A 12,467-nucleotide genomic window follows, 5' to 3' on the forward strand; every position below is an offset into this window, starting at 1 on the left:
TGGTAACTACCCACAAGAAGTAAAAATAGAACTCAAACTCTATCAACACTGCCCTACTGCAGAGGTTTGTACAATGCATTGAAGATTATTTCACACTATCAGACTATTAGAGGCTGCAGTAAATCTGGCAAGCAGTAATTAAACATATCTGAATGAGTTAATAAATTACTTAACACAGTATTTGTGTAGGGACAATGTTAACTCTGTACTGTAACTCAGATAACTTAACTAAAACACCCAAAAGTGGCAAGTCTGAAGTGGGAAACCAACTAAGCAAGCATGTACAATCCAACTGAGCTTAAAGGCTCGGTTGTGGTATTAGTACTTGATTATACAGAAGTATTTTTTGCTATTTAATAGCTTTAGCAAAATGGGTATAAGTGCTGGAAACAGCTACAGCCTCAAGCACCACTCTGCAACTACAACTTCAAATTGGTCACAGAAGAATGATACAAAATATTATCTTGTTTACACTGCAGTGTCAACAATCTAAGTGTATAAAACTAACCTCAGTATTTTCTTGGTAATGGAAGCTCATAAGTTTCAGATAATGAAACAGTAAAATCAATACAACATTCAGTACAGTAGTATTTTAAAAACCCAATAAAAAAGTGCAACTTTGGGCTGCTGGGGAAAATACTATTTATTATACATTTAAATACAAATTTGAAATGTGTTATGGACACATCTGCAGGGTTACAGGTAAAAAAAAATGTACAAAGTTGTGTTCTGCATCTCTCAAGACTGACACTTCAAAAAAATTTCACAAAATACCAAGCAAGAGTTCATCTTTATAACAACAGCAAAGGTAATAATGCATAAAAATTTTTGCTTGGTGTATTATCTTTGTTCCCTCCCTGCATTAAGTACCTACAGTTTGTAAACAGTCTTTAAAAGTGTTAATAGCTTTAAGGAATGTGTAATCACAGTTTATATGGATTCATCCCACAAAGAATCATAATGCTACACAGTAGTTTCATGTTTCCATAACCCAGTTCTAATATTACCAGTACTGTCTGCAGTGAGCAAAGGTCCATCCTGTCCACTGCTTTTAAGTGGTCCATTCTGGATGGCTAAATTTAAGCCATAAGATTTTTGCTGGTTTTCAAGTTCGGCCGTTATTGGTTTCTTTAGAATATCTTTTTTGTTGCTGGCAGCTATTGTTTTCTCTGTATTTCTGCTGCTTTTTGGAAGTGTACTGCAAGCATCACTGCTTTCTTGTTGGGACTGGTTATACTGACGTTCCCTGTATGCCAGGTAGGCTCTTCTGCTCCTGGAGTGCCCTTCGCTGTTGCTGGGGCGAGTTTTGGGTAAGCCATTTTGCACACTTCCTTCCACACTGGTGGGAACGTCGTAAGCGTACTCCCTCAGCACTGCCAGCCTGCTGGCACGATGGCCCTTGCTCCTGTTCTTATGGTGCCGGCTCGGGTGTCCGTTTGTCCGAAACTGTACCTCTAATGGAGCTACGTGCATTTTGATATCATTATCTACTGAATGTTCAGTCAGACTGTTATCAAGTTGAGGACCTGTGTTCAGTGGCAGAGAAGTAGGGTGGCACTGAGCTGCTGCAGCTTGCAAGTTAGTTAGTTTACAACCTTGAGACGAATTTTTTAGACTTGAGGCACTTTTATTTGTGCATGAGGATTCTGCGCTACTGTTGGTGCATTTTGGGGCCTCTCCATTGGTTCCAGTGGAACTTGAGGGTGGCACATTTACTTGCACTGAATATGTACTCCTTCCTGGGCAGCAAGTTGTTATCCAAGCATGCCTGACATCTTCCCTGTTAATGCAATGGTGCACCATAAGAAAGGCACTGAGGCTTAAACAGGTTGCCCCAAAAAAACAGCTGAAGATAAGGTCCATAGGATAATACAGGGAGATGGACAGAGCTCCAAAGATCCACAGTGTAACATACAAAACCAAAGTAAGGCCCACTCCCAGAAGCTGTGCTGGAAAACTGTGCTCATTCTCCAAAGCAGACGTGGACACCAGGGACACTGACAATGAATCCTGATGGGCCAGCTCCCCGTGTTCATTGGTGGCCAGACGCTGCTGCTCCTCAACAGGTTCCTTCAGCTCATATTTGCGTTCAGGGTGACGCTTTAGTTGTATGAATATGCTGAGAAAATACATGCAGTTTATGAAAATTATAAAACTAGCAGGTCCATAAAATGCTCCTAAGCTAGGCTCCCAAGCCATCCAGCAACTGCAAAAGAAACCAAAGACTAAATTAACATCTCACACAAGTCACTTCTACATTTTCAGTTTATTGACATGATCTTGTCTGTGCTATGTTTTCAGGAAGAATCGGAATTAATTGCAACAAGTATTCAGAGAAAAGCAAGCCTAAGAAATCTTAGGACAAAGCTCTCACTTATAGGGTACTTACTAAGGTGCATTAGGTCTGCTGCCATAATTGCGGATGTTTGCTGCAGCTGTTATTCCACAAACTATGATAGGGATCCCTCCACCAATAAGGTAGAACCTAAAAAATAAAACAAATTTATCAGCAGCTGCTTAAGTGCAATGGATTTTTTTTAAGTCACCATGTGGGAAATTAGAGCTTTCCAGAATTTGGGAAGCATACAAGCTCTTTATGAAACAATATAGGGTGAATCAGGTTTGGGCTTTGGCAGTATCAATTGTTTTCTTAGTCTTCCTCACTACAGTTTTTCTCCTCCTGCTGTAAGTTGCCTCTCTCTCAAAGCTGCTCACTCCCACTTCCCACTCACAGACAATGAACAAAAGTATACAGTGTTAGAAGGAAGAAGCAAAAGCACTCAGTCTGGAAAAGAATAAGGGAACAGAATAAAAATACTAAGTGTTATGTCCTGTGTTCCAGAGATGAACTTGCCTAATATTATATACAGTGTTAGCTGAAATTTTTTTTGGGTGCAGGGGTTCAGCAGGTTGCTTGTCCCATTTTTTTATTTTTAATGGATTCTGTAATTTTATAGTATATATTTCCTGCTTCTTTGTGGTGGTATTGAGGAAAACTGTAGACTTTCAAGAAGAAAAATGGCTTATGTTGTTGGAGTATCTCACTTTTCATTCTGATTTCTATGAATTCACATTGTATTCATTAGTGGCAGATCAATAATTACTGATCAGCAGTGAAATTAACAGCACATAGTCCTGCAGCTTATACTAACCCAGTCCAAATTCAGATCAGAACACAAAAGCAAAAACCCTTCCTGCAACATGTGAGTGAGCGTTTATTTTTTATCAACAGGAGACACGTATTACTGTGATCCTGGACTTTTCCACTGCATTTCTGATAATTCACCAGAAATTACTCTTGTCTTGCTGGAGACACAAAACAACAGTCTAAAACAAATTATGACTTTCTTGGAAATCAAGATACACTGAATTTATTATTTACTTGATGAATACTACAAAGATCAGATTCTGACATCGATTTATTCTGTATCTTGATGCAGCAATCAGGACCTGGCCAGACAAAACAAGTCTTTTTACAAGTACTACATTATGGGTAGTTTTATTTTGAACGTAAGTTTAAAAGACAACTGAAAAAAATAATCCTTCTGTGGTCTTTCTATACAAAAACATCACACATCTGACTGAGGAATTTCCTGATCTGCAGGAAGCTGGACACTGAGAAAGTCTGAAAAATATAAAACCCGTTTGCTCCATTCTTGTCTTGGAGACTTGCCTCCAGAGCTACTGGCACTGTTAAAGATGAGGTGCTCAGACTTGAAATGGCATGTTCATGTCTTTGCAGAGCTGAGCCTGTGAGGCTGGTAATCTTACCACCATGTTTTCCAAAGCAGAAACTTCATAATAAATAATAAGGGATAAAAAATGCTTGTATGTGGTACTGAAAATGTTACTTGAAAATAATCAGAAAAGCACATCTGTTTTTCTGCAATCTCTGTACTTTCAAAATCAACTTCTTTAAATATTTGCCTGTAACTAATCAAAGTTAATCAACTTCTGCCACCTTGTGGAGAATTTCACTGTAGCAGTTTTTAATTAATATTCAGAATCTGAGGAGGCAAGGTACATCAGTATTTTCTAGTAAGAACATTGCACATACGTGAATTTAACAGAGAATTAAGTTTGTCTCATTTCTGGGATTTCAGAAATGAAAATTCTAGGAGGCACACCACAATAAGAACACTATTTTCATTTGATGATGAGTGACAGTCCTGTTTTTCAAATAATTTGTAAACAATTTTTGGAAAGCATATTTTATTTTATTTACTTAAATTGCAGTGTCAAATTGTGTTAACAGTTCTACACATTCTTTCTTCTGACAATCAAATGGGTTGTGTTGCTATCTAAAGTCCCAATTAAACCTTCAGTGGTGATGCTGAAACACTACTGATTTTTTAATTTACCAGTCAGCAACCCAGCACTGCATCTGCAGTACACTAAGACCAACAGTCTTTCAGATCATCCTCCTTAACATAACACTGAGGAACAACAAAACCTAAAGAAACTTTACAGACCTGGAGGGAACACAAGGGGAGTGACTTTTTACATTTTCTGGTCAGAATATAAATGTAGCTGTCTGGGAAATAAGGAGCCACAGAAACAACTCACCTCAGCATTGGCCTGGGTGGAGGAGGTGGCTCATCAGGATCCTGACACCTTTTTGCTTTTTTGGTTAACTGCTTGTAAATATTACGAGATGTCACCCCCAGCCACAGTACTGTTGCAAGAGTAGAATAATGGAGAATTATTCCAACCTTAAAACAAAAATAGAAAACAAAAAAAGAATTAATCCCCAAATATTTCCATTCTACTAGATTTATACATTAATCATTAAACATGCAACTCACCAAAAGCTGAAATTTTCAAAAGTTCAATTAAAGAGAAAAAACCCCTCTTATTATATATGACCACTCTAAGCCTCAAGTCATTATAGTTTAAAACAAAAAAAAAAAAACATAATGCAAACCCTTAAAACTTAATAGAAGGAGACAAACACTTTCAGAAGTGTACATTTCAATCATACACTTTAGGAAATTGTATTTTACGAAAGACTTAATTTAAAATGTCCTGTGTTACAGACATTTTTCAATTGAAACAAGTAGGGAACAGCAAACTTGTGATACTGTGATTAGTATGGAGCAGATGGCAAAACACAGACAGCCAACACTCATCAGCAATTTTAACATAATGCAAAGATAAAGAAAGTGCATTAGATGTTTAACCTGCCCAAACATTAATGCAGTCTGCTTCACAGTGGAATCTCCTTATCCTCTACTGCCTTATTTACAAGCCAACACTGCCATGACAGCTCATGCACAAAGAAGAGGCTACACTTTAGTTCCAATTCAGCTAACTACAAATGGGTTTTTTGCCATTTTCAGTCACCAGTAAAAACACACAATTCTCAAACAGCCTATCTGTATCACAAGGTTTCTTCTGGAGGATTTCTGTCTCCAGGAAGGTAAGAAAAAAGGTGTGTATGTTTGCACACACATAGGAGAAAGATCAGGGATCTATTTTATTGCAACAATTTGAACTGTCAACCTAATAACTCCAGTAAATTCAAACAAAAAGCATTATGGAATATTATGGTGAAGGACATGAAATTTTTTTTTAATCATTGGATTAAGAAAAAAAACCTTTAAATTTCAGTGGCATTTTTTGAAAGCAGCAACTGTTGTTATACTGAAACACTGCAACTGAATTGAGATGGCCAAGTTTTAGAAGGGCAAATCATTAAAAAGAAGGCATCTCAATAAAGCATGGGGGCTTGAAACACTTCTCTCCCCTCCCCTTCAGTTAAACTGAGCAAATGGAAATAGGTATTTTAATACCTGTGAAAATAAGATCTCACGTGGCCCGTAAAGGCCACATACAGACCTATAAGATAACTTCATAGTAAGTCAGTCTCAAAACCAGAAATCAGCAATAAAACTTAGTAACTTAGTTTTTGTGGTAGCACTTTAGACAAAAAGTATCTGTTGCACATTTAACAAAGGCATGTAGTGATAGGAAGAATGACTGTAAAATGAGAGACTGTTGAATTGTATTAGATGTAAGAAAGTTATCTTTTTACAATGAGGCTGGCAAAACACGGGCACAGGTTGCCCAGAGAGGTATTAGATGCCACATCTCTGGAAATACTGCAGGTCAGGCTGGATGGGGCTCTGAGAAATCTCATCTAGTTGAAGAAGTCCATCTTTACTGCAGTGGTGTTGGACTAGATGACTTAAAAGCAAAACATTAATTTTTTTGTCTAGATTTCCTATTTTGATGAATGCCTATACAGTATTAGGGTTCTGTAAGTGGCAAGAGGGGCATATTCATATACAGGAGTACAAAACCAGTAACTAAGTTTTACTTACCGCTTGGCAAATACTGGCATTCCTGGTCTGAGTTATGCCTCCAATAAACACTACACATGTCAGGAAAATATGAAAGCTCAAGTTAACTAACATATGCCAGCTTTTAACACTGATCCTGATCACACTGTTAAAAGAAACAAATTAGACAATATAAAACACAGCTACATTACTGTTTTCAGAAACCAGCAAGATATTCTTGTGATAAACAACATATAATTCCTGTTAATGACTGTTTGACTACCACAAAATGATTGTTTGTTTGTAATTGTATACAATCTCTGGACTTTATCACAAGAAATTAAAAGAACCCACCTATTACCAGCTCTATTTGGGGCCTGGTTTAAAAATTTTAGGATTCAAGCTTTCGCATCAACAGAAACGTAAAAAGCTGAACAGTTTGTTAAATTCTACCATTATTATTGAATGGCCTCTTTCATCATGAAGCAAAATGAAGAATTAAAGGAGAGACATTGTTATGACAGCTAAATTATCATACTCGAAGATGAAATAGCTACTTGCATAACTTCTCGTTTGCATCAACAAATTTTATGGGGAAAAAACACTGAAAGGAAATTACTATATCACGCTCTCATAAAATAGAAAAGGTACTCCTAAGTGTGATCAAACTAATTTTCTTAGTCTGGTAATATTGTTTCCTACCTGTGATGGTATATGTAACTGACCATGATCATCAACAGGCACATCAGCAAAACCATGGCAGTGGCATAAATTACTGGATGCAGAAGGTCAGCTGGCTGCGTATATAATTCAGCTCCAGTCAAATCCTGACAATAAAAATAGTAACATTAGTCCACTGTATCTATTTTTTGAGGGTGGGGCAATGACAATGTGAACACAAGAAATAACACACCTTCTAGATGAAACGTTTGCCTTCCTTTCCCACTGGTCCCCAAACAATTCTCCAATCATTTATTTGTTATTTCTGGGTTTTTTTCTGCAATTATCTGCTATTCTGGCTGACCTTTATAAATGCAGTCACAATTCTTACAGAACAGTTCAACTTCATGTATTTTTGAAGATAGAGAGGTCAGCAGCTTGTAGAAACACACTATTTTCTTAATCTTAAAATATTTCTATGTTCAGATGTAGAGTAACTGTGTGTTTTAGTTGTAATTATCTTCTTTATCAGCCCAAAGAACATCATAGACAGGAAAATGTTAAAGGATCTGCATCTGGAATGGAATAACCCCATGCACATAAAAATAGAGGCTGGGCATAGGACTGACTAGAAAACAACCTGAGTTAGTGGTAGACAAAAGCTGACCACAAGTCAGCAATGTCATCTGCAGCCCAAGGCCACACTTTGCTGTGTGAACATTGACACAGCAAGTGGGTGAGCTGATCTTCCCTCCACAGAACTCGCAATTTGAGGCTCCCCAGCACAAGACAGACACTGACATACTGGATGGAGCAAGTCTAACAGATCACCAGGATGATCAGCAGGCTGAAGCATACAGTGTCTGAGACTGAAGATGTCTTTTATCTTTAAGAAGAAAAGGAGATTTCAGGTGAGAAATCTCATTCCATTTGACTGCTTACTGGGATGGTAAAAAGAAGACCAAGTCAAACTCTTTCAAACTCTTCTTGGAGCTGAACCATCCACTAATGAAAGGAAACTGACAGTATCAGCAACATAGAAAATTTTGATTAGATACAGAGAAGGAGATAAATTCTGAAGTGGTCACATACTGCCCAGGGAGACTGTGTCCCTGGAGATACTCAAAACTTGACTGAATATGACCTGCAGCAGTAAGACTTGACTTTAAAGGCAGTCAACCTTTGAGCAGGTTAACTGGACCAAATGGCACCACACATTCCTACCAGACTGTTACTCTATGATTACTGTTTGACCAGAATAGTTGATAATTCTAAGAGAATTCAACAGCTCTATAGCATGAATTAAATTTTCTGAATCCACACAGAATGACATTTTTATTTACTCCAAAGAAGTAATGTTTGGAAGCAGTTACAGTTTACTAGCATTCCAGGAGTGGGGAGGGGACACAAACATGACATGACAACTCAAAAGAAACTGCAGTCCCCAGCACAAAATACAGTATTTACTTTACTTTTAATAGATTTTTTTCACTAATCATAGTCTTGTTTGATTTTTTTTTTTTTTTTTTTTTTTTTGAATAGACAGGATACAAAAAAAATCTCTACCCTATAATTCTGAGTGTGTTACTCTAAAACTTCTGGAGTTGGTGAAGTTCAAAGCGTCCCGAGGAAAAGAAGAAAAAACTTAGCATTAAGATAGAACAGGAAAAGATTAGGAGGAAGTTTTACTCTGTTTTGAGAAAAAGCAGTGATATTTCTAAGCTTAAGATTGGTAATCTGATTTCATGGACAGGAAAAAGAGTTTTTGAATTGAGGCTTACAATTAAATTAGAGTCAACAGTCTCTTCACCATACCTTCAATTGTTCTTTCATCAGAATATAAATTCGTTATTCCTAACTAACTCAACAACCTCATTTCAAACTAATTCAATCAGGTTGTCAGTTTGATTCTTATCTATTTGGTTTTCTTTGGCACCTGGAAAAGGATCATAAGAATTTATGCCTCAGGCAGCCAGTGTCATCCAATTTCAACACTACCCATGGCCTGGTTGTTATGCAGCTGGGGATCCCCAAGAACTCACTGCTGTTACAAGCATGAGCAAATGTACTGTCACACCTGGCCCTTGAGTACCAGGCAACAGAAACTATAGGGCAATTCTGCTTGCTACTTCCAGACTGGTGTCAGGTAACAAGATCTCATGTATGTATAAATGTGAATTCCAAGAATGAGAGCTACAAAATCACAAGATTTACAATAATCTTTTAAAGCATCTGAGGAAACTCACTAAATGCCTCGTCTAGATAGCTGAGGCCTTGACCCAATAACCAGTGAAATAAATCAATGGAATTCTTTATCCATTGCACTGACATTTTCCATCAGATCTAGTAAAAAGAGTATGGGGAGCTAATTATGTTATTTCTGAGCTAAACTGATCATAAATAATTAAGTAAAAAAGAATGACAGTAGAGTAACTGTAGAGATGGCATTAAGAATACTGGGGAGCTTATAGTTAATTAGCAGAACTCTTGTTTCTTCTCAACCACTATTGCTGGGTTTTTCTCCTGTTTAGTCTGTAATAATGAATTTTTAGCTGAGTCTTCTGCTTATCTCTTCTATTATTAAACAGTGGGGAAGATAATATAAAAAAAAATACAAAGTTTTACAACTGCATCTTCCTAAATCACCAGATAGAAAACCAGGCACTCAGTGATGTGTTTCCTTATCAGAGGACTTCACATTGTGTTCTGAAATGTATGAAGAGGGTCAGTACACCAGTACACTACAAATTCCTTTTTTTCTACATATACACATACTCAAGTAAAGTAGATTAAAATAAAGTGAAATAGCTCTGGTTAAGCTGTTCACCATCCAGCCAGGATGATGAGCCACCATGTTCAGGTCTCTCCTGCCTCTGCTGTTTCACATATTTGATGTTAATGACAACTGCTGGATTAAAGGGCAAACTTCTAAAACTGAACCCAGAAGAACTTCCTGTGAGCCCGAGAGCAGAACCCAGACTTTCAGAACATGATGGGAGTCTAGAAATGAAATAGGCTATTAAGGTTTTATTGGTTAATATATGGATAAGCATTATGAAAAGCTTTTTTAGCAGCATGCAGACATCCAGAGTTTCTGCAATGCATTATCCATATGCAGAGAACATCTGTCAAATGAGTGTTACTCTGGTCCCTCCACATACCTCCGCCTCCCTAGTCTCTACAGTCTAACATTTTGGAAAGTGGCTAAATATTTAAGGAATACCAGTTCTGAGCAAGTATACAACAAGAGCTACTAACAGAAAAGGAAGAAAGCTGCCTCTTTCCCTAACTTGATTTCTGATTGTCAACAGTTCCCTCTATAGTTCACGAGAGGGTATTCATACAATCTTACCATATGTTAATTCAGAAAGAGTCTTTATAGAAGCAGATTGAACATGCTTTTCATTTTTCTTCCTCCAGGTGACCAATTTAAAGCATAATCTCTCTTTATATACATATTATACATACAAATTAATTTTAATTCTGCTTTAAAAATGCTGCTAAATTCTAGGAAAGGATTATATATTTTAAAAATATCAAAGAAAGGAACACTACTTGTAAAAGTTGACTTGAATGCAGAAGTTTAAAGTAATTTAAAACAGTACCCTCAAAGGTAAAGTGAAAAGTTCCTCTCTTTGGGCTTTTTTAAAAAGCTTGGCATGTAAATCAAATTTAGATAAGTTTAGCTTGGTAATTACCATTTAATTCTCTTCAGAGGAAGATTTTTGAAAATTTGAGTTGCTAAAGAAAAATATCAACTTCTAATCCACTAATCATCATAAAGGAGTCCTCTTTCTTCCATGTAAGATTACATAAAAATATATATTTAATTCCACATGGAACACATTAACTGCCACAAAACGCATACCAAATTTACATTTAACAGTATTTCCTAAACTTCATAATATTTCTCTCAGCTTACTACCAGTCCACCCTATTTATGTATCACATTTTATAATTTAGCTTCTGTAAGGATTACTGATGAGCAGGGTAGCAGCCACCATCCATAAAAAGGGAAGTTTCCCAGGACAGATTCTGAAATTAAAAGTTCTGAGAACAGACAAAGAAGAAATTCAGCTTCCCAAGTGAGGAGCATTAAAAGAAGGTGTCTCTTCTATCACCATGTTTCAGAACTGGTTAATCATTTTATTGATACCAATATGCTTAGGCTACATTTTGGATACTATTTTCCAGCAGTATTTAAAAAATATTTTTCCTTGTTACTAAGTGTTTTCATCTTTTTTCTGTTTCCTCTGATGTCTTCTGGTAACAGACCTACATACTAGTGAAATAACAGTTCATTTGGAGTGAAATAGCTGTCTTTGGTTATGGATCATAAACAAAAAATACTTGGGAAAACACTCCTGGTCAACTGACAAAGCCAACAAACCTAATCTAACACAGAGAAGATAGTTTAAAATAAAGACCAGTAACAGTTGAAGATAACCTGTCATTCACAGACTAAAGTTCATGAAAACAAATTTGATTAACTAACTCATTAAAATGTCTTCCTATAATATAGTACTTTGCATATGAATTTTTTTTTCCTAATATATCCAGCTATTTATTAATTATATATTACTCAATTAATTACACTTTGATAGATTTCTACTTCAACATCATCTAACCTCAATATTTACATCAACAAAGGCAAAAACTAAAGATATATTTATTATGCATAGTTTTATGTGAAATGAAGTGGGGGAATGCTTGTTTTCCTTAACACAAGAAAAAAACTAAACAGAATTGTATCTTCAAACATTTTTAAGTTGCAGAAAAGGACTAAATTCCTAAGTGGCATACCATTAAAACAGCATAGTTGCTGAGGGAGTAGCACTGAATGGTGGTAATATTTTCGTCAGACAGAAGGATGCGACAGCCATCAGATTTCCATCCCCCTTGTCCGTTCAGGAGATCGAAGTCCCACTGAGCTGCAACAGCATCTGCTCCGTGCGCAATGCGCCGCAGCGTCACATTGATAGGAACGTGGTGACTGGCTACGCTTAATCCATCTGTTACCAAGAAAATGTATTTGCACGTAAATTTCTCATCATGTAACACAATAGATGCTAAAACTAATCAAACTAAGGGAGTCAAAACTGTTTAGTAAAGATCATAAAAAAGTAATAATAAAAACAAACCTATCTTGGTAAGAATAACTGGAGTTACAACTGTACGACGTTTCCCATCGTCAGCCAGATTTGTTGAATTTCCTGTTGCTGGGAAAAGCTTTCCATTGCGAAATGCAATAAGCTGAAGCTTGTAGACAGATTCATCTGCTGGTCTGATTTCTCTTTTTTGTTTTTGGGTGAAAAGGGAAGCTGGCAACTGGATAGAGGCCTCTACAATTGTGTTCTAGAAACAAACAGATTTTTAGAATTCCAAAGAGAAAATTATGCTTTTTACCGAGCTTAAATTAGCAACTCCTCTGTATGTACAGAGTCAGAAATGAATGCATTTAGCAGACTACATATCGTGACCAACCTATCTGACAGTGTTTCCAAGTAATCCAGGATAAAATACCTT

The 12,467-nt window shown here is 36.7% G+C and overlaps 1 protein-coding gene across 1 annotated transcript in view; it reads right to left on the reverse strand.

The window, feature by feature from the left end:
- Positions 1-625: 625 nt before the first annotated feature.
- Positions 626-12,467, reverse strand: part of ADGRA3 (adhesion G protein-coupled receptor A3) — a 55,451-nt gene continuing 43,609 nt past the window's right edge. The window contains exons 13-19 of the mRNA XM_021554327.4: positions 12,083-12,296; positions 11,745-11,953; positions 6,984-7,108; positions 6,324-6,447; positions 4,567-4,712; positions 2,390-2,485; positions 626-2,206 (exon numbers count right to left, since the gene is read on the reverse strand). Coding sequence (XP_021410002.3) covers positions 964-2,206; positions 2,390-2,485; positions 4,567-4,712; positions 6,324-6,447; positions 6,984-7,108; positions 11,745-11,953; positions 12,083-12,296 — 2,157 coding nt within the window. The 3' untranslated portion in view covers positions 626-963. The remainder of the gene's footprint in view (positions 2,207-2,389; positions 2,486-4,566; positions 4,713-6,323; positions 6,448-6,983; positions 7,109-11,744; positions 11,954-12,082; positions 12,297-12,467) is intronic.

This window comes from Lonchura striata, chromosome 4 (genome assembly GCF_050655825.1).
Source record: "Lonchura striata isolate lonStrDom1 chromosome 4, ASM5065582v1, whole genome shotgun sequence".
Classification (NCBI taxonomy): domain Eukaryota; kingdom Metazoa; phylum Chordata; class Aves; order Passeriformes; family Estrildidae; genus Lonchura; species Lonchura striata.